A 27,388-nucleotide genomic window follows, 5' to 3' on the forward strand; every position below is an offset into this window, starting at 1 on the left:
GCTGGGTGCCCGCTGGTCCCACACCAGCAACTGGTGAGTCACTAAAGAACAGGGTCAGAAAACAGAAGTGCTGGGGTCTCTGAGCCCCACAGCTGTCCCGGCTTCCAGAGACGCCGGGGCCTCCCACCCCAGCTGGGGTCGCACCAAGGACTGCCCACAGTTCTTCCAGAACACAGGTTTATTTGGCATTTGGATGAAATGGTTCTCACAGCATCTTAAGAAAAGAATTAGTGCCAACCCAACCAAAAATAAACCCAAACTAGAAACCCTTAGTGAAACAAAAACAAACAGGCCTTGAGATGGTGGAGTATGGACACCCACCCGGAACAGGCAGCCAGGAGCCCTCTGGCGCACAGGACTCTCAAGCAGGGCTGGCCAGGACTTGTCTGACCGTGGCCCCCATGGCTGCCCCAGGACACCCTCACCTGCCTGACTGGCCTGGCACCCTTCGGTCCCCACACGTCCTGTGTGCACGGGTCTAAGGCCTGGGCCAGGCCCCTTGGGGTGCCCACCCCAAAGCAAGAGTGCTCACGACCCTCACCCGCACCAATTAGGCCTGTGGTGACCGCTGTGCCCAGCACACAGCAGCGGCAGGACGCACCTTCTGCTCCCTCTTCAGCAGTCAGGCCCTCCACGGGGGTTGCAGGCCTGCACAGCACATGGCCCCCTGCATGGCGCGGCCTCCAGCACTGGCTCCTGAGGGCCAAGCCCTGCTCTGTGGGCAACGTGAGCATCTCATGCCACCCGGGAAGAAGAAAACGGTCTCCACGGGAGACTGTGTTGGCACGGCTGGGCACCACCCTCTTCGTCACCCCTCCTTGCTGCTGGCCCACTGAGGCTGTGAGGGGCCCCAGGCGAGTCCCCGCGGCTGGCCACCGCCCGCAATCACATGGACCCAGACACACATGCACACAAAGAAAAAGCCAGACACTCGACGTAGAAAAGATGATGTGCTGAAAATCGCACAAAACCCGCTTCATCTCCAAACCTCAGAAATGCTAAAGCCCCATGTCAGGAGACAAGACCACTGCCCAGAAGCAGGCAACAGGGACCCTCAGTCAAAGGCCCCCTGGGGCAGGGCACCCAGCGCCCTGCTGCTGGGCACAGCAAGGCGGCATGCAGCCACCGGGTTCCGGGGTGGCGGTGCTGGGCAGGCATCGGGCTTTCAGGTGGACAGCCCAGGACGTGAGCTTCAGCCCCTCCCCCCAGGGACACGACCCTTTATGGCACAAACAAGGTGGGGTGGGGAAGGGTCAGCAGGAGCGGGGGCACCCAGATTCCAGCGGCGGCGAGGCCCAGGGCGGGACACCCGGGCAGGCTAGAGGCCTCAGCCTGGCTCCAGGGCTACAGGGGCGCCATGCACGGTGCTGGGGGAGCCTCGGGACGGGCACCAAGCTTCACTGAGCCCAGCAGGGAAGATAGCACAGAGCCGGCAGCCCCACCTCAGGGCCTCGGCAGAAAGGCCCCCAGCCAGGCCCACCGTGTGACAATGGGAGCTGGGGGCACCCCCAGAGCAGCCTCTGAGGCACCCGCCCAGGCCGTCGACAGTTCTCAGATCAGGTGTGCCCACACTGGGGCAACAGCCAAGCCCAGCAGAGCCAGGGTGACCCTCCCCACGGCAGCCGCGGCGCCTCCTCTGTGAACTCTACCAGTCGAACGCTGTTGAAAGAGAGACAGGAACCGGAAGCTACACGTATCTGAGCCCTCAAGGAGGCCCCGGGGCTGGGGGATGGGGTGCTCCCTGGGGACCGCATGTGCGCCTGGCCGAGGCCCAAGCTGCCTCGGGCCCTCACGCTGCCCACGGGCACCAGTGTCTTTCTCAGGGCAGAGACGTGCCTCTCGGGCCCGCGGGCCGTCCTCTACACTACGGTGTTGAGGGAACCTCGGCTGTGCTGGCTGCCCCCTGGCAGCGCCTCTGGGGTGGGGGCACCCCCACCCGGGCCGGGCTCAGGCGGTGCCAGGAGAGCGCTGCTGCTGTCGGCCGAGTCTTCCAGGTCGGCCAGAGGGGCCCCGGGGGTGTGCTCCGGGCGCCGGGGCACTGTGCCCTCCCGGCTGCCATCTCCAGTGGCGGGAGGGGCGGCTTCCACCGGCTCAAAGGCGTCATCTTCTGCGGGAGGAGACTGGGGTCAGCGGGGCGGGGCGGCTCCCAGCGGCTCCTCCCTGCAGCTGCACCGTGCGGGGGCTTCATGGGCAAGCGGGGGTCCGGCTGTGAGCAAACCCCGGTGGGTGTATGCGGGGTGGGGTGGGGGGGACAGGCTTTGACAGCAGAACAAAGGTGGCCCTCACGCACACGCACACGCACGAGGCGCGGGCTGGACCTCGGGGCAGGTGAGGGTGACGGCCTGGGCAGGGGTCCCCAAAACAGCCTGCCTGAGGGGGGCGCGGCAGCCCCGACTCCCACACGCGCGCTGGAAGCGGGGGCCCAGGGACCCAGGCACCCAGACTGGGGCCCCGCGCACGCGCACTCCTGCTGTCCCGCCCACGGAGGCGTCAGGGACCCGCTGCCCCAGGAGCACCGCTCGCTCTTCCCCGTCCCTGCCAGCAGGCGGCGACAGCCTCTCCCCGGGGCAGAAGTCAGGTCCAAGTGCTTCCTGCCTATGCGGGCCACACGGGAGGGAACGCTGACCTAACAGACCAGGTCACAGCAGCGCGGGCCTTGCAAAGCCCGCCTGCTACGTCGTGTCTGTGCGTGTGACACACGGGGGCTCCGTAGGGACTCCTGCGTGCACCTGGGACAGGGCCGGGCCAGGCTGTGGATGGGCACCCGGTGTCCCTCTGCTCCACTGCTGACGGCTGGTTTTCACAGCGTCAGACGGACCAGACTCTCATAGGTTCTGTTCCCACTGGACAAGAGGGCCCGCCGTGGGGCGTGGCCTCAATTCGCCACACGTGCACCCCGCCCAGGACCCCCTCCCCACAGGGCCCGGCTGAGGGGTCCCGGGAGGGAGGCAGGGGCAGGGTGAGCCCGCCCACCCCTGCAGTGGGGCCACCTTAACAGCAAGAATGGGGCCCATGCTGCAGCTCCCACGCCCCGAGGATCACCTGCGGGGTCGTAGAACACGCTGTCCGGGTTGATGGAGGCCTCGTAGGGTGGCGGTGGGTCATCGGGCTGGTCGATGTCCGGGTACTTGTATGCGGTGTAGGGCGGAGGCGGATCGTGGAAATGGAAAGTCCCACCTTCCCCGTCGTCGGAAAGGTGCAGGGGCGTGAGGCCCGTGCCAAAGCCGTCGGGGCCGTAATCGAAGCCGGGGATCCTGCGGCCGAGGTTGAAATGGTGCACTGGGCGGAGAGAGGGGCACGGGGCTGTCACTCGGGCTGGACGCCCCAGGCGCGGAGCCGCACACCCCGGCGGCCACCTGCCGAACCAGAGCCCTGACCCCGCGCCGACGCCCCGGCCTGACGCCTACCCTGCAGCTCCGCCCCCAGGAGGGTCGTCGAGAGCCTCGCTGCCCACGTGAGGTGGGCCCTTCACACCCGAGGCCCAGCGTCGCGGATCCGCAGCCCGGCCGCTCCCCCACCCGGCGAGGCGGGATCTCGGAAGCTACGCGGCGGGGGCGGACGTGCAACCACGTGCGCCGAGGGTGGGCCACGCCCCCAAGCGGCCACCAGCCACTCACACCCGGGTCTCCACGGCAGGCGGCCCGGCAGCTGCCCACACGGCCCGGGGGCCGGCGCCCCTCCCACCACACGGACGCCGGGGGGCGGGGCACTCACGGTTGGCCCCGATCAGGGACTCGATGCGCTCGCGGCGCCTCTGGCGCAGCCGATGGACCATGAAGAGCAGCAGTGAGAGGACGAGGAAGGACGACACGCAGCTGACGACGAGGCGCATCCCGCTGGCCATGGAGTCCAGCAGGCTGCCGCCGTCTGCGGGCGGGAGGGCAGCGCTCAGGGGCCCCGCGCCCCGCCCCCAGCGCCCCCCGCCCATCTCACCGGGCTAAGTAGGACCGTGGTGGCCACAGGGCCCAGAAGGGAGGAGTGTCCCCGGGCAGGGGGCTGAGGTCAGCCGGGCCATATCAGCGTCCAAGCTTAGACCTGGCCAGAGCTCTGTCCATCCTGCACCACAGTCCTCACACACAGGCCAGGCTCACCCGGAGCCCGCAACTGATCAGAGCGTCTGGGTGCGCCCCCTGGACCTGAGAGTCCCGGATCCCAGCCCCCACCTCCCCTCGCCCCGCCAGTGGCTCTTCTGATTCCTGACTTCCCAGCACCCACCCTCCTGCTGGCCCTCTCTGGGGGTGGGAAGCCAGGGCCTCCTCGGGGGATCCACTGCGGACCGGGGGTCCTGCAGAAGGGAGAGGTGGCCAGCCAGAAAGGATGTCCTCCCCCAGGTCACGGTCCGACCCCAGCAAGTCTGGCAGGGCCTGCCCTGTGGGGGAGGCCCAGGGCCCCCAGGAGCTCCCTGGGGCTGGGGCTGGCCCTGCACCTGCACCAGAGGCCTCGGGACAGAGGCTCCGGTGGGCGCCGACCCACCCCACCAGCCGGGAGTCCGGAAGTCCTCCACCCTGGGAGGTGGCTGCTGCTGCTCTGCTACGGGCCGGGCCAGCACCTCTGCACCCCCGGGGACCACGGCAGCGTCTGGTGACACCTCTGGTGGGCCTGGTGGGACACAGCTCAACACCCTGGTGGCACCAGCCCACGGGCCAGCCCCTTGCCCGATGCACACCAGGCCTGCTGGGCGTGGTGGGGGCAGAAGGCAGGGCCGGCAGCCCCAGGCTCTGACCCACACAGGGGTCACGGGCATCGTGTCACAGCATCGGAATGCCTGCCCCTGGACCCAGAGTGGAGACCAGAGGGCTTCCAGGGCAGGGGCGGCCTGAGTGTGAAGGCTCCAGGTCCCCTCTCGACCCCCTGCCTCTGCCGCGTGGGCAGGCACCCAACCGCAGCCTGACAATACACTTCACGGCCAGGCTCACATGGGCTCCCCTGCAGCTGGGTGTCCTGCTGAGACACCAGGGAGCAGCGTGCGAAAGGGCACAGCCCCTCCAGATCCCGCCCCTCAGCAGGTGTGGCCAGGGCGTCTGCCAGCCTGTGGTCAGCTCAGAGGTCCCAGCACGGGGCGTTCTCTCTGCAACGATGAATTCCTACTCGGCCCAAGGCAGACCCCAGGACATGGTCAAGGTCCCCAGTGGCCGTCCCTGGCGCTCGGCGGCAGGAGGCACCAGGAGGCAGACGCAGAGAACAGCATCCTTGGGGACAGAGGCCTCCCGGGCCCTGTGGTCGCTCGGGCCATGCCCGGCAAGGCTGCCCACTGTTGTCCAGGCACAGGCAGTGGGCATCAGGCCCAGCCTCTGAGGCGGCTCTGGGACGGGCCCCTCCCCTCCCAGACCCTCGAGGTGGGCGGCGGCCTGTTCTTCCCCAGGGTGGCCCATTTGCATTTCGTTTAGTTGAGAGTTTTTCCATACTCCGCACACAAGAGCTTAGGGGTCTCATCTGTGTTTCTCTGTTGGTGCTTTATCTCTTCATTTCCTCAAGGGTCTTCCACAAGCAGAAGTTTCTGATTTTGATGAAGTGTGATCTATTAATGTTTCTTTTGATCTAAAAATGCTGTGTATCCCAAGGTCACAAAGGTTTTTCTTACTTTTTCTTTTAAAAGACTTAATTTTAAAAGTACGCTGGGGAGGCATCAACTGTGAGGCTGGGACTGACGTACAGACGGCACACTATAGTGTCATCAGACGGCGAGAGCCTACTGGGCAGCACAGGGCACTCCGCTCCGTACTCTCTAAAAACCTACAGGGAAAGAACCTTGCAAAAAGTGGGCGTGTGTGTAACTGATTCCCTCTGCTGTACACCTGAAACTGAAGCATTGCACATCAGCTACACCTTGGTAAAATTTTAAAAAATTAAAAATAAAAGAACGTGTGCTTTCTTCTGGAAGGTGTATGAAGGTTTACACGGTGTATGAACACCTTGGCAGCGACTCTATACACAGCAGGGAGCACAGTAGAAGGCTCACGCGCTTGTTTCTACACAGCAGGGAGTGCAGTAGAAGGCTCACGCGCTGGTTTCTGGCTTAGGGATTTCCATTGCTGCAGCACTGTGTGTTCCAAGTCCAGCCTTTCTTCACTGAATTGCTTTGTGCCTCTGCTGACTATCAGCTGACTGCGTGCGTGTGGACTACCACTAGACTCTTCTGTTCCACTGATCTGCATGTCAGTTGCTGAAATCACCGTTTAGATACTATGACTACACAGTAAGTTTTCAACCAGGTACCGTGAACCCTCCAACTTTCTTCTTTTCTAAAACTGGTTTGGTTATTCTACTTCCTTTGCCTTTCCACAGAAATTTTAGAATCAGCTTGTCAACATCTACGAAAATCTGCTGGAATTCTGGTTGAGACTGCGCAGAATCCAAAGGTGATTCATGGGAGAATTCACCTCCTGATGACTGAGTCTTCTGATCCATGAACATGGTATACTCATGCCTTTCTTTCATCAGCATCTTATGATCGTAGCATACAGAGGGTTTGCCTACTCTATGAGACTTAAACCTCAGTGCAAGTATAAGGAGGTGGAAGGACAGGTCACCACATACCACCCACCGCCTGGCGTCCACCCAGGGGGCACCACCAAGCGGGGAGCACTACAGCAGGCCTGTGGACAACGTCTCGTCTTTTGCTTAAGTTCCCCTGAGCACCAGATGCAGACACAGAAGCACCCCAGTGGAGGCTGAGGTGGAAGCCGGCTCCAGTGAAGGGGCGCCCGGTCCGGGCCCCAGCCCCAGGCGCAGGCTCACCTGGGTCCAAGCACATGAACTTGCAACACTCCTTGGGGTCCTTGCGGTACTGCTGGCAGCCCTGTGGCCGCTCGCACAGCGCGGCCACACACATCTCGGGCTCCCCGCCGTGGCAGGTGCAGCTCAGGCACGGGTCGTCCCCCTTGGGGGTGAAGTAGAAGCCTTCATCCACCACGTTGTCCTTGATGTCCACACACGTCTGACCTGCGACAGGCACAGCGGACCTGCGCATCAGCCGCCTGGGAGAGTCCTGGCACCACAGGCCGGGGCTGCGGGGGCCGCAGAGAGCAGGAGAGGGGAGGAGGGAGTCGTGGCTCCGGATGCGAGGCGCGGCGGGGCCTCTGGCCGCCGCCATCTCCTCACTGCGCAGCCGGGCAGAGCCTCCGTCTACCCTGGGGAGGAGCGAGGGGTCACGGGGGACACTACCGCCCAGGCCCCAGCCATCTCCAGGTCAGAGGTCAGAGGCCCCGCAGAGTCAGGTGTGCCGGGTCCCTGCGGCCCCCGGGGGTCAGGTGCACTGAGAGGCCCCCCTAGGAGTCAGGTGCACTGAGAGGCCCCCGGGAGTCAGGTGCACTGAGAGGCCCCCGGGGGTCAGGTGCACCGAGAGGCCCCCGGGGGTCAGGCCCTGGGGTTGGGGGCCCCGCTCACTCCTCTTGCACAGGAAGGACGACTTGTCCTGGCAGCTCTCGGCGCGCCAGCTGTGTAGGTCGTGGTGGCGCAGCGTGGGGAAGTGGAAGCACTGCAGCTGCGCGCAAAACACGCCGTCACCCTCCGCCGTGGCCGCCGCCAAGATGGGGTCCGGGGGCAGCAGCACTTCCGAGGAGCCTGCGGGGCGGATGGACGGCGTCACGGGGACTGCCCGCCTCCGTTCCTCTGCGCGCACCTCTGCACGTGCCCGGGGGCCCCAGGGGCGCAGGGACACGCTGCGGGGGTCGGCAGCGCCCACGGGAAGGGGGAGGACGCAGCGGGCGCTCTGCGGGCGAGGGGCGGGCCCAGCAGCTGGGGGGCGGGGCCCCGCGGGCTCTGCGGGCCGTTGCGGCGCCCACACCCCCGGCTGCCTGCCAGGAGAGCTCGGGCAGCCAAGCCCAGCACGTCTCCGCAAAGGCCAGGGAGCCTCACCTTTGGACGCCACCTCCCAGTGTCCTTCTACGGAGCGGTTGCGGCCGGTGACGACGTACTGGTAGCCGACCCACAGCCTGCAGGAGGCAGATCGCAGGAGGCGTCGGCTCTGAATGTGCGCCTTTGATGCTTCCGCTGACCTTTACAATGTGAGCCTCAAAAGCATGAATGGTCTTTTCAAGGTTTGATACTTAATTTTAATAAAATGTATTAAAATTCTATACAAGTTTACCCGTCATTTTCGTCCTGCGAGCCTCCTGCTAACGCTGCTCTTCTCAGCGGGTCTCATCAGACAGATCCACATCCAAGCAAAGCCACCCCAGGGCTGCGGGGTGGGCCCTGTGTGCCCCCAGCCCCAGCCCTGGGGGTGCCCACGGTCCCTGCAGCCCCACGTGCATGTGCCCACCCGAGGGCACGGCCTGCCCTCCCCCTTCTGCAAGCACTTACCACCACCCTCGGGCTAGGCACTTCTAAGGTCACCAGGAAGACCCATGGAGCCCCCTCTGCCAGTCACTGTGCCAGCCCCTGCCCTCGTGGGCTCTGGCCACCCTGCAGTCCACGCCCCGTGGGAGGGTGCCCTAGGGCCCGCCCCTGCAGCGTGGGTGGGTCCTCAGCTCCCACTGGCCCCAGAACAAAGCCCTGAGTGCTGGGTGGGGACAGGCTGGCTGTGTCCACACGTTCTCTCCGACCCTGCAGAGCCTGCGGGCCTAGAGCCAGGCTCAGAGCCAGCACGCGCCCTGGTCAGCCCTGGTTCCCCGTGGTGGTTCGGGAAGGGATGAGCAGGCCCACGGCAGGCTCTCAGAAGGACCCTGTCCACTGGCACGGCCCACGAGCCAGGCCCACCGAATCCCACACGCAGCAGCCCGTCCTGACTCAGGCCCAGACCCCCTGCAGCTGCACCATAATCCCCGTGGGAGAGCCGAAGGGCTGCCCAAGGCACCACAGCAGACACCGCCCCTGCCCTCCAGGAGTCGCCGCCCCGAGCCCCACCCAGCCCCCTCCTCGGGCCCTCGAGGCCCCGGTGCCCCGGTGCCGGGCCCAGCAGCTCACTTGTGCTGGTCCTGCCAGGTGAAGCTCCGCTCCGGCTGCTCCCACTCCTGGGCCAGCACAAAGCGCAGCTCCTGGTCGGTGGAGAAGGTGGCCAGGGAGCCATTCACGCGCTGGCAGGTCTGTGCGGCGTCCCAGTAGCTCTCCCCGCTTAGGTAGGCGCGGTAGCAGCTGGCTGTCCCCTCATAGTGGTGCCACCCCGTGGGGCACTTCCCTAGGAAACATGCAGGACGGGGTGGCCCCAGTCAGCACCCGCAAGGCCATCACACCAGCATGTGCGGCTCAGGAGGCGGGGGGACGTGAGGCGGGGGGGATGCGGAGGCCGGGGGACACGGAGGCTGGGGGGACGTGAGGCTGGGGGGACATGAGGCCGGGGGGATGCTGAGGCTGGGGGACGCTGAGGCTGGGGGACACTGAGGCCAGGGGAGATGCGGAGGCTGGGGGGACACGGAGGCTGGGGGGGATGTGGAGGCCGGGGGGACACTGAGGCCGGGGGGACACAGGCTGGGGGGACACTGAGGCTGAGGGGGACACTGAGGCCAGAAGGACACTGAGGCTGGGGGGACACTGAGGCTAGGGAGGGCAGTGAGGCTGGGGGGGGTGCGGAGGCTGAGGGGGATGTGGAGGCTGGGGGGGATGTGGAGGCTGGGGGGACACGGAGGCTGGGGGACACTGAGGCCGGGGGGAGACGCTGAGGCTGGGGGGGGTACTCTGAGGTTGGGGGGGACGCTGAAGCTGGGGGGATACTGAGGCTGGGGGGAACGCTGAGGGAGGGGGGAACGCTGAGGGAGGGGGGAACGCTGAGGCTGGGGGGGGACACAGGCCGGGGGGACACTGAGGCTGGGGGGACACTGAGGCTGGGGGGACGCTGAGGCTGAAGGGGGATGCTGAGGTTGGGGGAGATGCTGAGGCTGGGGGGGGACATTGAGGTTGGGGGGGGATGCCGAGGCCAGGGGGACACTGAGGCTGGGGGGGATGATGAGGTTTGGGGGGACGCTGAGGTTGGGGGGATGCTGAGGCTGAAGGGGGACGCTGAGGCCGGGGGGGGATGCTGAGGTTTGGGGGGGACGCTAAGGAGCTGAGGAGGGTTGGGGGGGGACGCTGAGGCTGGGGAGGATGCTGAGGAGGCTTGGGGGGGACACTGAGGCAGGGGGGGACGCTGAGGAGGGTTGGGCAGGGACGCTGAGGCTGGGGGCAAACGCTGAGCCTAGGGGGGCGAAATGCTGAGGCCGGGGGAGGGTGCTGAGCCTAGCGGGGGATGCTGAGGCCGGTGCGGGGACGCTGAGGTGGGGCGGGGCTCTGCTGCTGGGGGGCCAGGGCGGTCAGGATGGGGTGCTGCGCCCACTGGGTAAAGCAGTGGACAGGACGGTGGGCCCCCCGGGTGGGCGGCGGGAGCGCCCCACCCAGGCCTGTGCCCGTCTGCTCAGGGGGTCAGCTGTGCTGCGCCCTCGGTCTGTCTTCCTGAATGCTTCTAAAACACGTACACTGTAGGAAGCTCATGAAGTAACCAGCTACTGATTATTTTTTTAAGCACAGGCAGGGCAGCCTCCTCCACGAACCAAGGGCAGTCCACTTGGGCCCCATGTGGCAAGCATCTTGTGGGAAAAGCTCCAGGGCCTGGTGCTGGTCTCAGCTTCCCTGCCCGGCAGGGAGGCCCTGGGCAGGCCATCCTGCCGCCCCAGCCACCGGAGGAGCCTGAAGCAGGGTTTCAGGGGGACCCATGGGGTGGGCCCTGGGTCATCACCAGGGCAGGCCTGCAACTTACTGCTGAAGCGCACGGGCTGTGCCACGCTCATGGCATGCAGGTGCGAGGGGTCGCTGCCGCGCGCCCGGCCTGGCCTCGGGTCCGCAGCCTCCTTCCCATGGTAGGGACGTGCCTGCCCGCTCACTTCTGAAAGCAGAGAGCAGTGGCTGCAGACAAGTTGGAGGGCAAGGTGCTGCAGGGAGTTGCCGGCAGGCAGACGGCCGCGGGCGGGCGGGCCGGAGGGGCCGCTGGAGACCCCGTCTATTCAGGCTTCCTCAGAACCCTTCTCACGCGCAGTTCACGCCTCACGGGTCACACGTGTGTCTCACTGAGCGCGCCTGGGAAGTCTCCACTCTTCACAAAATGGGGCCTCCACACTGTGCTTCCTGACAGGCCCCTGTGGAACCCCCGCAGCTCCGGCCCAGGGGCTCCCTGCGGAGCCCAGGCGGGGATCCCTCTCTGCCTGTCGCCCCTCCCTCACCATCAAGGCCAGGGCCCGGGCACCCACGCAGCCCTCCCGTGCAGCAGGCCTGCAGCACGGCCCAAGTGTGAACACGAGGCGCAGGGGGAGGCAGACGCTAGCTCTGTGCGTGTGGTCCAAGGATGACTCACAGGCCTGAGCGAGGAGGCCCAGGGGAGTGAGATTCACCTGGGGCACCGGCAGGACCCTCAGAGGCTGCGTCCCTGGGGCGCTGCGCCCCAGCTGCAGGCCCAGCAGAGGACACGGCTGCACGGCCCGCAGAGCAGCCAACACGGTCTGCAGACACCCCCACCCACACACAGACACACACACACACACCAGGCACCCAACTTGGTCTGCAGAGACAGCCCCCACCACACACACACACACACACACACACACACACACACACACACACACACACACACACACACACACACACACACACACACACACACACACACAAGGTCAGCACAGCGGCCAACACAGTCTGCAGAGACACCACACACACACACACACACACCAGGCACCCAACTTGGTGTGCAGAGACACCCCCCACCACACACACACTCTGGGCTTGTGCTGGGGTGAGCCCGGAGGGTGGTGGGAGGTGCCGTAAACCCTCCTGATTGTGGCAGCAAGACCCTAATTCTCCAAGCAGCGGCAGAGTTCACGTGCAAAGCACAGGAGTCCTGAGCACTGGATCACCAGGGCATTCCCCGATGTTGTTTTTATTTAGTCACTTTTACTTTTTCTCGTTATAGAATAACACATATCCAATATAAAATATCTGAGAAACACAAAAGTTTGGATAGAGGAAAACAGACCAACTGTCGTTATTCCAGAGGTGGCCGCCCTTCCAAACACTCTTTTCCATACAAATCCTTGAAACAGTTGGAACCATGTCCAACACGAGCTCACACTTTGTGGTGTGTTAAGACCATGACAGCTTTGATTGTTTTAGGCGTGGGAAAGTCACTTCTGCCGGCCGTGCAGGCCCCGTGAGGGTTCTCTGTTGGGCTCCCCTTGACTCCTGGCTGGTGGAGAGGCTGTGTCTGCAGCCCCGAGACCCCAGAGCTCTGCACCACCCGCACCAATGGCTGGGCGGTGCTTTTGGAGCTCCCACAGCCCGTGTCAGAGACAGAGAGGGCACTGCCACCCATCAACAGTGCCCCAGGCCTGAGAGAAGCTCCAGCGCCCTTTCCCACCTGGGGCGGGGGCCCCAGGCGCACACCTGGGCGCCGCTGCTCTCCTCCTGGGGGAGGCTGTGACCAGCGGCTCTGGGGCAGGGTGAGGCTGCAGAGCCAGGGCCCAGGGCGGCCGGCAGAGGGGCTGGCAGGTCCCTGCGGGGCTCAGGGGTAGGCAGGGCGCAGCATGGGCACGCCTGGGACACGGGTGTGGGGAGGCTCACCCACGCGCCTGCACTGCACACTCCCTGCTGGCTACTCCAACGAGCAAGACCTGTGCTTCCACTGGATCCCACCACGCAGAGCCCTGGGCACCTGGTCAGGACCGGTCAGACTGCTCAGAGACAGGAATCTGGGGCACAGGGGAGGGGGAGGCCCAGCCCTGCCAGGGGCGCGGGGCACCAGGTGGCTGGGAGCAGCCTGTGGGAAGCCATCTGCAGCCCGTGGGGGGCAGGGCAGGCGGCCCAGCATGGGGAGTGTCTGCACCGATCCTCTGCACATCCGCGCGCCCGCGTCTCCCCTCCTGGCTCCCTGCCCCCCCCGCCCAGCACACACGGCCCGAGTGTCCCGGGAGCTGGGGGCCCTGAGCCCTGAGTGGGGGCCTCACTCCTGAAGTGCGGTCGGCGCTGCTCCAAGCCTGGAATCCAGCCTGAGCCCAGCCCTGACAGCTCTTAAGCTCCTCTTAAGATAGCCCACCCAGGGCAGCGGTAGAGCGTGCGGGGCACTCGGCTGGTCAGAAGTGGAGAGGACTTGCGGATAAAGGACAAAATGTGAGTCCACTTTGCGTCTAGACACGCCTGTGCAGGCTCCAAGCTGTGGGCACCCCTGCTGCTTTCCTGTCTCACACCAAACAGGTTGAGAACCGTGGTCCAAAATCCAATGCCTCCTTAGCCGGTGCAGGCTTTCTAAAACTAGAGAGCCCACAGATACACGGTTACCAGCGGGCTTTCTGTTATGCTGCATGTGTTCCTGCAACTGATTCTCTCTGCCCTCAGCCGGGGCCAGGCCCTGCGCACGGGGGGTCTCACAGTCGGGGGAGCCCAGGACCGCCACCTCTGTCTTGCTCCCTTGGGGACACACGCATGACGTGGACAATGTGTGCAGCACAGAGAGAAAAACTGCAAACACAGCGAGTTCTGAGTCTGCTACTGCCTGTGACAGCGCGGAAGCACTGGGGAGGAGGGGGAGGGACGGGGGAGGGGGAGGGACAGAGGGAGGAGGGGGAGGGACAGAGGGAGGAGGGGGAGGGACGGAGCCGCCAGCACACGGGGAGCACCGAAGGGAGGAGGGGGAGGAACAGAGGCGCCAGCACACGGGAGCACTGAGGGGAGGAGGGGGAGGAACGGAGCTGAGAGCACACCGGGAGCACTGCGGACCTATGGTCCCTGTCTGGTCTGCTTAGAACTGGTCAGAGCTGGCTTTTTTTCTGGACAGACTTCCTTTCAGTTTGTAGAAAGGTGCGGCCTTTAGCACTGCCATCGGCCTTTAGCACTGCCATCGGAACAGCGAAGGACGAGCCATTTACAAGCACTCAGCCCCACCCCCGTCACCAGTCACGCAGCCTCCCTGCATGGTTCTGTCACTCAGTGTTCAGCGAGCCTGTAGCTGGAAAACGCGTCTGTCCCGCCCGTCCCGGGGCGGCTGCCAGGCTGCAGGCTGAGGAGCCTGGCAGCCCCTTCCCAGACAATACGTGCTTGTCCTCTCTGCAGTGAGTCTTGTGAAGGTTAACAGACAAAACCACAAAGACAGTTTACCAGCCAAACTAGTTAAAAAACAATCCAACTGAGTGAAGGTGAAGCTCCTACTGACATTACGAGGTGACTCCTGAACCGGGTGTGTCCCACCCAGCGACTGTTAACAGCACGAGCTCCTGAGACGCAGAACCCAGGCAGGACATGGAGCCACGGTCCTGAGGCTGAGATCTCCCCGTGCCCAGGACTCCAAGAAGCTCGGCTTCCAGACACAGAGTGATATTTAGAGAGGAACGCTGCACAGAGTGAGGGCCGTCTCAGAAGGCGAGAGCGGCCAGCAGCGAGACTTTAAAGAAGGCGCAGTCACAGAGGCAAACAGCAGCACAGAGATGAGAGGCCTGAAGACTGGCGGGCAGGAGGACGAGCCGCAGCTCACAGAAGGCGACTGCGTGTCCAAAGGAGCCTGGTTATCCCTGCTGTTCCAGGACCCGGTCCCGTTAGCACCTGTCAGCCTCAAGCTTCTCTTATCATAGCAGGAACTCACTGTCGACTTATTTGAACCTTGAAAGCTAAATCCTAGGCCCACAGTGGCAGAGTAAGGAATCTAGAAAGCTACATACCCGACCCAACAATCTGACATGTAAGAATTCACATTAATGATACCTCTTCAATTCCCCAAATAGAACAGTCTCCCCCCAACCCCACATATGCACAAGGTTACTCACTGTGACATTATTTATAACAGCAAACTAACGAGAACAACGCAAAGTACATCATGAGAAACGCGGGGCTGGAAGAAGCACACGCTGGAATCAAGACTGCCAGGAGAAACATCAAGAACCTCAGGTATGCAGATGACACCACCCTTATGGGAGAAAGTGAAGAGGAACTAAAAAGCCTCTTGATCAAAGTGAAAGAGGAGGGTGAAAAAGTTGGCTTAAAGCTCAACATTCAGAAAATGAAGATCATGGCATCCGGTCCCATCACTTCATGGGAAATAGATGGGGAAACAGTGGAAACAGTGTCAGACTTTATTTTTTGGGGCTCCAAAATCACTGTAGATGGTGACCGCAGAAAAGTTATGACCAACCTAGACAGCATATTCAAAAGCAGAAACATTACTTTGCCAACAAAGGTCTGTCTAGTCAAGGCTATGGTTTTTCCTGTGGTCATGTATGGATGCGAGAGTTGGACTGTGAAAAAAGCTGAACGCGGAAGAATTGATGCTTTTGAACTGTGGTGTTGGAGAAGACTCTTGAGAGTCCCTTGGACTGCAAGGAGATCCAATCACTCCATTCTGAAGCAGATCAACCCTGGAACTTCTTTGGAAGGACTGATGCTAAAGCTGAAACTCCAACACTTTGGCCACCTCATGGGAAGAGTTGACTCATTGAAAAAGACTGATGCTGGGAGGGATTGGGGGCAGGAGGAGAAGGGGACGACAGAGGATGAGATGGCTGGATAGCGTCACCGACTCGATGGACATGAGTTTGAGTGAACTCCGGGAGTTGGTGATAGACAGGGAGGCCTGGCGTGCTGCGATTCACGGGGTCGCAAAGAGTCGGACACGACTGAGCGACTGAACTGAACTGAACGACAACAAACTAAAGGCCCACGCGTAAGAGCCTGGCTAAAAACACACGGCACGTTCTTAACTGCTCAGCGTCACAGTGATCCAAGCCTGTGCCCCGACCACTGCAGGTGAAGACGCTGCAGCTGACGGTTCTATGAAGAACCTTCTAGAACTAAGACCAACAACAGATGTCCTTGTCATCACAGCAGTCTGCAATACAGAAGTAGGAAGTCAAGAGACACCTGGAGTAACAGGCGAGTTTGGCCTTGGAATACAGAATGAAGCAGGCAAATGCTAACAGAGTTTTGCCAGAGACCACACTGGTCACAGCAAAAACACTCTCTTGCAACAACACAAGAGATGAGTCTACACGTGGACATCACCAGATGATCGATACCAAAATCAGATTGATTCTGTTCTTTGCAGCCGAAGATGGAGAAGTTCTACACAGTCAGCAAAAATAAGACCGGGAGCTGACTGTGGCTCAACTCATGAACTCCTTACTGCAAAATTCAGTCTTCAACGGAAGAAAAGTAGGGAAAACCACCAGGCCATTCAGGTATGACCTAAATCAAGTCCCTTATGACGACACAGTGGAGATGACAAAGAGATTCAAAGGATTAGATCTGATAGTGCCTGAAGGACTACGGACGAAGGTTTGGGACGCTGTACAGGAGACAATGACCAAAATCAGCCCTAAGAAAAAGAAATGCAAGAAGGCAAGGTGGGTGTCTGAGGAGTTTCACAAGTAGCTGAGAAAAGAAGAGAAGCAAAAGGCAAAGGAGAAAGGAAAAGACACACCCAACTGAATGCAGAGTTTCAGAGAACAGCTGGGAGGGACAGCAAAGTCTTCCTCAATGAACACTGCAGAGAAGCAGAGGAAAAGAACAGAATGGGAAAGACTAGAGATCTCTTCAAGAAAACTGGAGCTGTAAAGGGAACATTTCACGCAACGATGGGCACAATAAAGGACAGAAATAGTAAGGATCTACCTGAAGAAGAAAAGGGTTAGAAGAGGTGGCAAGGATACACAGAAGAACTATACAAAAAAGACGTTAATGATCCGGATAACCACGACGGTGTGACCACTCACGAAGAGCCACACATCCTGGGGTGTGAAGTCAAGGGGGCCTTAGGAAGCATCACAACCAACAAAGCTAGTGGAGGTGCTGGAAGTCCAGTTGAGCTCTTTCAAACCCTAAGAGATGATGTTGTTAAAGTGCTGCACTCTATATGCCAGCAAATTTGGAAAACTCAGCAGTGGCCACAAGACTGGAAAAGGTCAGTTTTCATTCCAATCCCAAAGAAGGGCAATGCCAAAGAATGCTCAAACTACCGCACAATTGCACTCATCTCACACGCTAGACAAGTAACGGTCAAAATTCTCCAAGCCAGGCTTCAGCAGTACATGAACCGAGAACTTCTAGATGTATAAACTGGATTCAGAGAAGACAGAAGAACCCGAGATGAAATTGCCAACATCCACTGGATCACAGAAAAAGCAAAGGAATTCCAAAAGCCACCTGCTTCCGCTTCACTGACTACACTGAAGCCTTCGACTGTGTGGGTCATTAAGGAACCGTGGAAAGCTCCTGACGAGATGGGAATGCCAGACACCTTCCCTGCCTCCGGGGAAGCCCGAGGCAGCTCAGGAAGCTGTCTGCCGCGGAGGCGGCACTGGTGCCTTCTCTCAGCTGCGCTCAGACTCGCAAGCTGCCCACAGGCTCTCGGGCTCCTGGCGGCCAGCGCCCCGAGGCCCGCCCACCTGAGCCGCTGCGAGAGGCTCGCTGGCGCCTGACCACACCGGGCAGAGCGCCTCTCTGCCCGGCCCTGCACACTGTGCCCGTTGCTCTGTGACACGCCTGATCGGCTCTTGCCCCTGGCAGGCCTTCTGTTTGCTAGACCACAAGCCTTTCTGGGTGACGCCATCTCCCTCGGAGGCGTGCCCGTCCGCACTGTTTATCAGCACTTTTTGACAAAAGGGAGACTTAACTTTAATCTGGTAAAACTGGTCATCTCCACAGCATTTCCGTTTGGCTGTGCCGGGCCTGTGTGGCCGCCTGGCCGTGCGTCTGGCTGCGGTGCTCGGGTGTCTCCCTGGGGTGGCTTCTCTCGTGGTGGAACCCAGGCTCAGCAGTCGTGGCGCACGGGCTAAGCTGCTCTGAGGCACATGGGATCTTCCCAGAGCAGGGATCGAACCCGTGTCTCCTGCATCGCAGGCAGATTCTTTACCCCTGAGCCACCAGGGATGCTCTGCTTTCATTTCGGAGTTAACCTTTTGTGTGACTTGAAAATGACCCTTCTCTACACCGAAGTCATACAAGTATGCTACCCCCGTCTTCCAGGAGCTCGTCTCCAAGGAGCCTGCGGCTCATCTCTGTACAGGGCATGGGGACCGCAGCACCCCAGCCGCAGCGCGGGGTCGAGGCCGCCTCCTGCCGCGAGTCGAGTCTCCACTGTCTCAGGCAGCTCTTCCATCACACAGCCAGTCTGGTTTCCCTGGGCCAGCCGTGAAGGAGGCCTCGTGCTGACTCTTCTCCAAGTCCCCACCTCAGGGCCTGATCCTTCCAGACGTCTCTAGTGACTCGTCCCATTTCCCCAAAAACCCTCCAGGGATGCACTGAACCCACAAATTAATGGACCAACAGGCAGCTTCACCATGCCGAGCCTTCCTTGCTAAGAACACCCTCTTTATTCAAGTCTTCTCTAATGCCTCTTAATAAGGCTGTAACTTCTTCTCCGTTAAAACTCTGACACACTGTTTACACCCCCCCCCCCCCCCCCCGTGCATCAGAGATTGCTCACGGAGAACAGGGACCAGGCAGCTATTTCCGGCAAAAGGGGTCTCCAACTGGGACCTGTGCTTTCCACCAGCTGACAAGGCTGGAGGGAGCCCGCAAAACACGCCCACCTCCAGCCGCCAACTGCCCTCAGGGGAGGGAGGCGCTGCCAGGACCACCGCCCCCTGCAGGCCGGCCATGCCCCCCGGCCCGATCCCCGCACCCACGTCCCTCAAGCCTTCCCAGCGCCACGGGAACGCACCCCGGGCTCAGCGACACCAGCAGGCGCTGGGAGGGGCTCTGGGCACGGCGGCTGCGGCCCCCCTCCCGGGCCCTGGCAGGCAGGCTGTCCGGAACACCGTCTGCTTTTCATCTTCCGAAGACACTGCTGGCATGACCGAGCCCCGGGTCGTCTTTCCCCGTTTCCTTGGTCCCTGTGGTTTTACGTCTTTAGCTGTGATTCTAGCAGGCTTTCAGCAGGACCGTGAAACAGCCTCCTGTGGTCACTCCAGCAGGCCTGCAGTCCAAGCTCAAAAGCCGCCGGCCGAATGTGGCTAGGCTGTCCCACGGATTCGCTGAAGCTCCCGCACAGGAGGCTCCCAGCAGAGCCTCGCCTGCACCCCGCCTCGCACGCGCACTCACCTGGACAGGCGGCCTCGTCGCTCCCGTCCTCGCAGGTCGCCAGGCCGTCGCACCGCCAGGGCAGGGGGATGCACTGGATGGCGCCGCTGCGGCAGGCGAACTGCCCGGGGCTGCACCGCAGCTCTGTGGGGGCAAACGCAGGGGCCCTGAGTGCGCGGCCCGGGCACACCCAGGGCGCAGGAGGCGCGCGGGGCAGGAGCAGGGAGCGGGAGGGGCCACCAGGGGCCGGAGCTCAGGCGGGAAGGTGTCCTGACCTCCAGGCACGCGGGCCAGGGTGTGACAGGGCACGACTTGCACTTAAGGGAGAACAGAGGCGGAGGCTTCCGCCAGGACAGATGGGCCTGCCCGGGCCGGCAGCTGCCTTCCGCCTGCCCGGGCTCCCCACGGGGGCGCCCAGGAGCAGAGTGGCCGCTGCGGAGTGACCCGAAGCTGGAGATCTAACTCTCGAGCCCTCGGGACGCAGCCTGCGGACTCCTGAGCTGAGGGCCACCCCAGGAGCCCAGGGAGACGGCAGCGAGGGCAGATCCGGTCCTCCACCCACGGGAGAAGCAAAGCGCCTCGGCCCGGGGGAGCAAGGATCAGACACCGCCCAGGCCAGAAGGGCCTGCCCTGAGGACAACAGCCGGAGCTCCACCGCACGAAAGCTCGGCTCTCCGCTTCAGACCAGAGCCGCCTAAGTCACGGGCGTGGGGCCAAGACAGTGAGAGCCTTGCCTGACTAGTGGGAAAACCTGACTCCAGGTCAAGGGCTGCCCTAGCTCTGCCTAAGCGAGCCCAAGACAGAGCTGGAGAGACCGCACCGTCTCCCGGTCACGCTCCACAGCAAGGCTCGAGAGCACCACAGGAACGCGCAGAAACACGCAGAGCTCAACAAGTCAAAATCCACAGTCTGTCATTCGGTAAAAACTATCAGACGCACAAACAAGCACGGCTGGTATACTGAACTTCTTCAGAGTTAGTAAAGCTTCTTGATCAAAAGCTCACGAAAGGCGCCTGAGCCAACGGAAGACAGAGCCCAGAGCGCACTCATGCTGGCACGGCCGCTGCCTTTCGACAGAGGTAGAGGGCGTCTCAGCAGGTGGCGGGGAGACGACTGGAAAGCCACACACACGTCCGAAGCAGCAGCTCAACTCACAGATGAGACGCAAATTCGGGGCTGCCCGCGGGGCGGGGCGCCGGGGTGACAGATGGCACAGCGCATGGTCCTGCCGCCTCAGCGCGCCCCTGCTTCCTGCGCTGGGCCCTGGGGCACGGCGTGCTCAGGCAACAGGAGCGTGGGGCTCCCAAACGCAGGGCCCTGGGCGTGCAGCTGTGCGCACACTCGCACACACAGAGCACGCGGCTGTGGGTGCGGCGGGCGTCGCCACCGGTGAGTGCCGTGCACTGCGCGCAGGGCCAGGCCTGCAGCGTTTCCGGGGGCATGAAATGCCCCCAAAGTTCAACGTTTTGGAAAAATAATGAGGCAATAATCCTCTGCCTCCCTCTGAAGAAAAGTATTTTGAAATCTTAGTTCTTTTTGGAATAAAAGGCTTCCCAGGTGGCGCAGTGGTAAAGAATCTGCCTGCAAAGCGGGAGATGTGGGTTCGATCCCTGGGTCAGGAAGATGCCCCCGGAGGAGGGCATGGCTGCCCGCTCCAGTGTTCTTGCCTGGAGAGTCCCATGGACAGAGGGGCCTGGCGGGCTGCGGTCCCCAGGGCCGCAAAGACGCAGACAGGACTGAGCAACTGCACAGCCACGGGACAATGAGACGCAGGTCGCTGCATCCCAGGCTCTGAGTCTGCCCTTAAGGCACCTCCAGCTGAGCGATTCTGTTCATGTCGGAGCTCCTTTGCGCGGTCATCCTGAGTCTCAGTCCCCGTGAGGCAAGCAGGCACACGAACCCCAGTGACAGCCACACACAGGTCAACACCAAAAGCTGATCCGCAGCGGGCAGGTGGCCTTGGGTCCCCAGCACCTGCCACGCCTCCCCCCATAGGGCTGCCCTCTAAACTGCAGCTTCCGGAGGGAAAGTTTTGCTAAGAGGTCTCCTGGAAGGCGCCCTGCGGGCAAAAGAAGACAGAGCAAAGTTCTCATAAAGGCCTGTTTAAGAAGAACGACTCAAAGCTATGCTGACCGACCTACAGACGTCTCAACACTGACAACTGAAAAAGCAAGACCAGCGCACACGATGGCTAATTCCATTCGTGTAACGCTGGGATTGGATACACGTGAGCTTCTCCAAGTGTGGGAGACTCTGCTGGGCTTTCCCACGGCTCACCCTGGCCTGGACCCCTTCCCGTGCAGGGCTGGGTGGAGGAGGGCCCCGCAGATGCCTTCCAGGCCCCCGCCCCGTCCCATGTGACGGCAGGGCATGGCGGGTACCCCACCAACCCAGGGGCCCCACGGAGGAGCCAGCGGCGCGTGGATGCTGGGTGCACCGGGGGCCTGGCACCTTGCGTCTCCTGCTGACCCTCCAGCGGGCCCCTGCCCAGTGCCCTAGTCCCGGACACTCCCCAAACTGCCCAGCTCCTGAGCAGGGGGCCCAGGGTGGAAGGCAGCCTGCAGCAAGGCGGAGCTCAGGCTGGACGTGGAGACCCTCATCGCCCAGCGTCCACATAGACTCTGCTCTCAGACCCACCCTCTCCCGGCACGGAGCTGTCCACAGCTGAGGACAGACGGCCAGCTGCCCAGCAGCCAGCCTACAGAAAAGGACGGGAAAGGGGCTGGGGGGACGGCCACGCCAGGCAGAGAAGCGAAGCGCGGGCGACGGGGCTGGCAGGCGTGGCCATCGGAGGGGCTGCCTGTCCCCCTGTGTGGACGGGACCTGGTGAGCCCTCTGCGGTGAGCAGCCTCACCCGTCCTCGCCTCTCAGAGCAGCTCTCGCCCCCAGGGAGCAACCCCCTGGCCTGAGCCCCGGGCCAGCTGGCCAGGTCCCCACCACCCCCACTAGGCAGCTGCGAGGCCCATGGGTGCGGGGAGCCGCCGCTCTTTACGGCAAACATAAGGAGCCGTTTGTGCGTCGGCTCCGTCACCGATTTCCAAGCACCCGCTCTGTGCCAGACCAGGCCGGAGCCCCAGCTCAAACGTGCCTGAGTGCAAAACGTGCCCACAGGAACAATCCCGGCCCTGTCCACGGTGCAGGGTGTCCGGGGCACCCGGCCAGGCCCCCGCCTCCGGCCGCAGCTGGACTCACCGAGCTCACACCAGGCATCCGCGCGGCCCAAGCCACAGAGCTCACCGCCTGGGAGTGGGGGGGCTCTGAGAAACGTGCCCTTGTGCGCCCACCTCTCAACGCTCACGGCCCTTAGAGAGCATCTGTCCTATATCGGACAGTTCTCAGAACCAGAGGCCAAGTCACGCTGAGCCTGTGTGCCCACAAACCACGTCCAGGTCACAGGAGAGAGCCGAGGACAGCGAGCGGGCAGCTCCGTGCAGGGCTCCATGCTCTCGAGCCACCAGCCTGCACTTGCCTGGACCCGGAAGCAGGACCTGTCAGCGCCCCTCTCCTGTCGAGGCCCCACTTCCACAGAACAGCCAAAGCCGGCCGCGAGCCACGCCGGAAACCAAGATGCAGTCTTGGGTGACAACCGCCTGCAAGGCTGCCCGTCACCCTGCAAACACCCAACTAGTTCGAAGTTGGCTCGGCAGCCTGACAGGGGGCCACCTCCACACCGACTCCACGCCCAGCACGGGGGCAGCCCCGTGGCAGCCAGAGGGGGAGACGCTGGGCACCAGGGCAGGGCACCCCGTCGGCACGGCTGCTCCCGGGGCCAGGGGTGAGAGGACCAGGGAGGCGGGCTGTGCTGACAGCACCCTGGGTGAGGAGCCGCAGAGGGGCACGTGTCCAGGGCAGCCGCCGCGCAGGCTCCACCCCCGAGCCTGTCACCAGCGGGACCCTGCCCTGGCCCCGGCCCACCGCACCCTCACAGGCTGCCCCCTCGGGGAGCAGGCCATGACGCCCGCCCGCCCCTCGCTCCCCAACAATTGTGTGTGCCGGCATCAACGCTCACGTGCGCGCACACAGGCACACACCAGGGGGCTGGGCGGATAAGGCAGAGGAAGCCAATTGATAGCAGAGAGGTCTGCGCAGACGATGCACCGGGCTCTGTGAGCTCACTTTCTCCCTGCAACTCTTCTGTAAGTTTGAAATTATCCCCAAACAAAAATTTCTTCACTAAAAAAAAAAAGCTAGTGAAGTGAGAAAGAGCACTACGCTACCATCCGAGTCAGAGAGAACCCAAGGGGCCAGCCCAGCGCTCTGGAGGCCCGCGGGACAAGCTCCGCGTGGTGCGGGTCGGGGCTGAGCGCGGGCTCCAAGCTGGGGCGGGGGTGCCTGGCCAGCCCCAGGACAGACCCCACGGCATCCAGCCCGTCTGTGAGCCATGGTGCACGGGATCGGGACACACCCCCCCGCTCCCTGGCCCCCAGCGCAGGTCTGCGGCTTGCTGACCTCGGTTCCCTAGCGGCACGCGGGAAGGACCTGAACCTGCAGGCAGCCCCTCCCCGGGCCCAAACTCAGCCCCCGGCTCCCCGCTGCGGCCATCCCCATCGCTGGCCTCTCCCGGAAGAACAGCACCCGCGTGCCTCAGCTCATCCAGCAGGGCAAGTGGGGGTGGCGGAGGGGTCGCCCAGATGCAGCTGGGGTTAAAGCCATGCAGGGTCTCCTTCCACAGCTGAGGCGAGAAACAGTTTTCCCAGCGCGCCTGAAGCCGCACTCCCAGAGGACTGGCTGCAGACGGAGCCAAGTCACTGGGGTGTCCAAGTCGGAGGCCCCCACAGGTCCCTCCAGCTCTGTCACCTCCGGGCACAGATCCCGGCCTTCCTGCCTCACCAGCCCCCACTCGTGATGCACCATCACAGCGGGCACCCAAGGGGAGGGGAGTTCTGGCGCTCAGATCAGGGCGCTTGGGTGGGAGATGGGCCGCAGACCCACCGGGAGAGCCTCGGCTGGCTCTGGGAGCAGGGGGCCCGAGGGGAGGGCAGTGGGGCTGCCGGGGAGAGCCCAAGCCTCGGGACAAAATCCTCCCCAGAGCTGCCGGGATCTCCAGCTCTATCCTGCGGCCCGCTCTCTAAGACGGAGCCAGCAGCAGGACCTCCCCCACAGGGACCCCCTGAGAGCCCCGGCACCCAGTGCATCCTCAACCACCAAGACCACACAGGCTGCCCAAAGGCCCGGCTGGGCGCTCCTGGAGGCCGCTCTGTGAAAGGCCCAGCCTGCGCCCGGAGGGGCCATGGGTGCTCCCCCTGGCAGGGGCCCTCCAGGGAAGCAGGGGTGCCACATTTTCCCCTCCTCACCCCCAGTGGGGGGTCTGAGCCAGGACTCCAAGTGGGCAGGCTAAGACTGGCAAAGCCCCTCCCAGGTGCCAGTCCGCAGACCCCGGCCTGGCAGGACAGAGCACACACAGGCCCCAGGGGGGAGACTCCACTTGCTGCTGAGCCAGAGTCAGGAAGCCAGCTGGAGGCCCAGGTTTCTCAGGGCAACTCCAGACACCCACAGGGGTTATTGTGAAGGCCCGACCTGGCAGCCACGGGCGCAAAGGACAGCTTTGCTCCCCATCCAGTCGCTTCCCTGCCCCAACTCGGGCCTGCTGCAGGCCACCGCTTCCCACCTCTGCCGCGGCCGGCCGGGGACCAATTTCCCCGCCCTGCTTCCAGCTGAAGAGCACATCCACTAAGAAGGCACCTTTTCTTCAGGTGAGCATCCCTAACGACGGGCAGGCAGGCCAAGATGTTTCCTGAACTGCTGCCGGCCGGCTGTTAGGATGTGTGGACAGACAGCAAAGGAAAGGGAGTTGGGGAGCTTGGTCACATCCCTCGGTGGACCCAGAGCCTCCCCCCAACCAAGGACACAAGCGCCGTGTGGCTCCGCCCCTCGGAGTCCAGCGACGTAACAGAAGACCAGGACTCGGACGGGATGACTCCTGCCTCCCCACAGGTGTAGACATGTTTTCTGAAGAACGCAGTAACAAGCACGCACAAACCCGTCGGCTCTGGTCCCTCACAGCCCACATAGCAACCTCCTTCAGAGATGCTGGCTTCACTTTCTACCAAGACCACCCCGCAGCCAGTCACCCCGCCGCCCCAGAAGCACCACTGGCCCCTGCAACTGAGTGTGGGCCAGGGCTCTGGCTGCCGAGCGGGCCCCGGGGAGGAGGTGGGGCGCCCGGCGGCAGATGGCGAAGGGCAGCGAGGTGCAGAGTGCCCGGGCCGGGAGCCCGCCTGGGGCCTGCACACTGCCGCGCTCCACGACCTGCTGGAGACACGCTGTCCTGACAGCACCCACAAAAGGGGCCCTGGCCACTTCTGCCTGCACGGGCCCCTCCCTCCACTAAATAGGGTCAAGAAGCTCACTCTGCAACCGCATCGACACAAAAACGAGCGCATTTATACGTGCGTGTTACAGCATCTCCTTCAACCTGAACACTCAGGGGCTCCTTCCCGCTGATTTTAGAACACCTTTGCAAGGCACCAGAGCACCGCGGGCCCCGGCCTTCTACGCCTGACGGAAGAATCGGCCCTGCGTTCGGGCTCTTGATTTCTAGCGGACAGAGGTGTGTGTGTGGGGGGGGGACACATCGGAAACAAGAGGTAAGGCTCGTGCGGGACCTTCTGCGGCCCGGATCCCAGCTCCCCACCCGGGCTCTCCTCACGCGTCTGAGGGACCCCGCCGGGCGGCCAGGGCTTCCAGGCGTCCGGCCCGAGCCCGCCGGCCGCGGAGCGCGCGGTCCCTGGGGCGCCCCCGGCCCGGCCGCCCCCCGGCGCGCACCTGGCCGCAGCGGTTCGGTGACCGTGAGCACCAGCAGGAAGAGCAGCAGGAACGCGCCGCTGTCCGCCTTGGGCACCATTTATCCTCCGTTCATCGTCCCCGGGGCGGCCGCGCGGGCCGGGCCGAGGGGTCGGGCCGGGCCGGGGCCGGGCCAGGTGAGGGCGCCGCAGGGAGAGGGCTCTGGGGGGCCGCAGGCGGGCGCGCGCTCTCGGCCGCCGCCTCGGGCTCCGACTCCGGCTCCGCGCAAGATGGCGGCCGTCCTGCTCGGCTCGCGCCGCCCCGCCCCTGCCCGCGCCGCCGCCAGCCAATCAGCGCCGGGCGGAGGTGGGGCCTGCGCACTCCGCCTGCGCAGTGACTGAGAGGGGCGCGGCCCAAGGGCAGGGCGGGGGTGTGCCCGCCGGGGCGGGACTACGAGGAGCCGCGGCCCCCATTGGCTGATCAGAGAAGGGCGGGGCTAGGGCGGGGCCTCCGGAGGGCCGGGCGGAGCAGGAGCTCCGGGGCCTGAGCGGCGCGGGGGCGCGGCACCGAGGGATCCGGGGGCGGAGGCGGAGTTGGGAATCCCTGAGAAGGGCCCTTGGAAGAGTGCGTCCCAAAGTGGCGCTTTAAAGGCCGAATCGCTGCGGTGAGGGGAGAGGAGACCTGGAGAACCTCTGAGGTGGTCCCGGGAGGCGCTTCCGCAGGTGCGGCTTCACCGGCGCGTGCAACTGGAGTGCCGCAGACGGACGAGCAAGCAGGCTCAAGGAGGGTCCCGCGCGGAGAGCTGACTGGGACGCCCAATCCCCTGGAGGGGGGGTGCCCCCCCTGCACAGTGGGGGCGGAGCGGGGCCGGGAGTTGGGGGGAGACGCTGGCGCAGCTGCCGCCACAGCAGGCTTCCCTCCCGCACGGAGGGAAGTGTTGGCCGCGCACCTGTCACCGCGGGAGGGGACCCAACAGATGGAGAGTACCAGCGAGGAAGGAGCAAGCCCTCCGAAGGACGGACCACCAGCCACGCATAGGAGGCCCGGCCTGGGGCGTCAGGGTGGGAAGAAGGTGAAGATGGGAGAGGAGAAAATAGGGAGGGCAGAGGCGGGGGTGAGCAGTGCACCCAGGCCATCAGCAGCTGGCTCCCCAGAAGCAGTCACCCCAAGCCATGATCCTCCTGAGCACCACAGGATCCCAGCCTGGGACATTCAGGGTCATCTGAGAGAGGCACCGCCTCCAGATGCACGGATGTAGTCAAAACTGACCCCAAGGCTCTGCCGGGCCTGTCTGCTCCTGCCCTCCTGTGCCACCCCGCCCTTCCCTACAGCAAGGCCCAGAGCAGAGAGGACCCACTGCTGGCGGGAAGGGTGGTTCCCATTCAACAGGCCCTGTTTGCCCGTCCTCAGAAGGCATTTCTGGGAGCAGCTGCTGCTCTCAGAGGAGTCCAGGCCCACCTTCTCCCCAACCCCCAGACCTGCCCTGGGAGCCCAACCCAGGCTACGGCAGGGCAGGCCCCCGGAGGGGGCTCACAGCCAAGGGCAGAGACCCGATCAGTTGTCCCCAGCAGAGCTGGCCAGAGAAGGTTCAGATGAGAGCAGCACGGGGCAGTGAAAAGTCCAGCCAGACCATGCAGCAAGAGGGCGGAGGGGACCCTTCCTGCCCCAGCCCCCTTCTCAGCCCACCTGCCTGGACACTGTGGAG

The 27,388-nt window shown here is 63.4% G+C and overlaps 1 protein-coding gene across 1 annotated transcript; it reads right to left on the reverse strand.

Annotated features, from left to right (window-relative positions):
* Nucleotides 1-1,546: 1,546 nt before the first annotated feature.
* Nucleotides 1,547-25,968, reverse strand: DGCR2 (DiGeorge syndrome critical region gene 2). The gene is made up of 10 exons (NM_001077036.2): nt 25,726-25,968; nt 18,982-19,104; nt 10,670-10,795; nt 8,908-9,127; nt 7,858-7,934; nt 7,387-7,563; nt 6,739-6,942; nt 3,715-3,867; nt 3,043-3,279; nt 1,547-2,107 (listed from the first exon to the last, which is right to left on the reverse strand). Exons 1-10 carry the CDS (start codon nt 25,802-25,804, stop codon nt 1,860-1,862), a joined length of 1,644 nt encoding a protein of 547 aa, NP_001070504.2. The 5' UTR covers nt 25,805-25,968; the 3' UTR covers nt 1,547-1,859.
* Nucleotides 25,969-27,388: the final 1,420 nt, after the last annotated feature.

Source organism: Bos taurus, chromosome 17, assembly GCF_002263795.3.
Source record: "Bos taurus isolate L1 Dominette 01449 registration number 42190680 breed Hereford chromosome 17, ARS-UCD2.0, whole genome shotgun sequence".
NCBI classification, from domain to species: Eukaryota; Metazoa; Chordata; class Mammalia; order Artiodactyla; family Bovidae; genus Bos; species Bos taurus.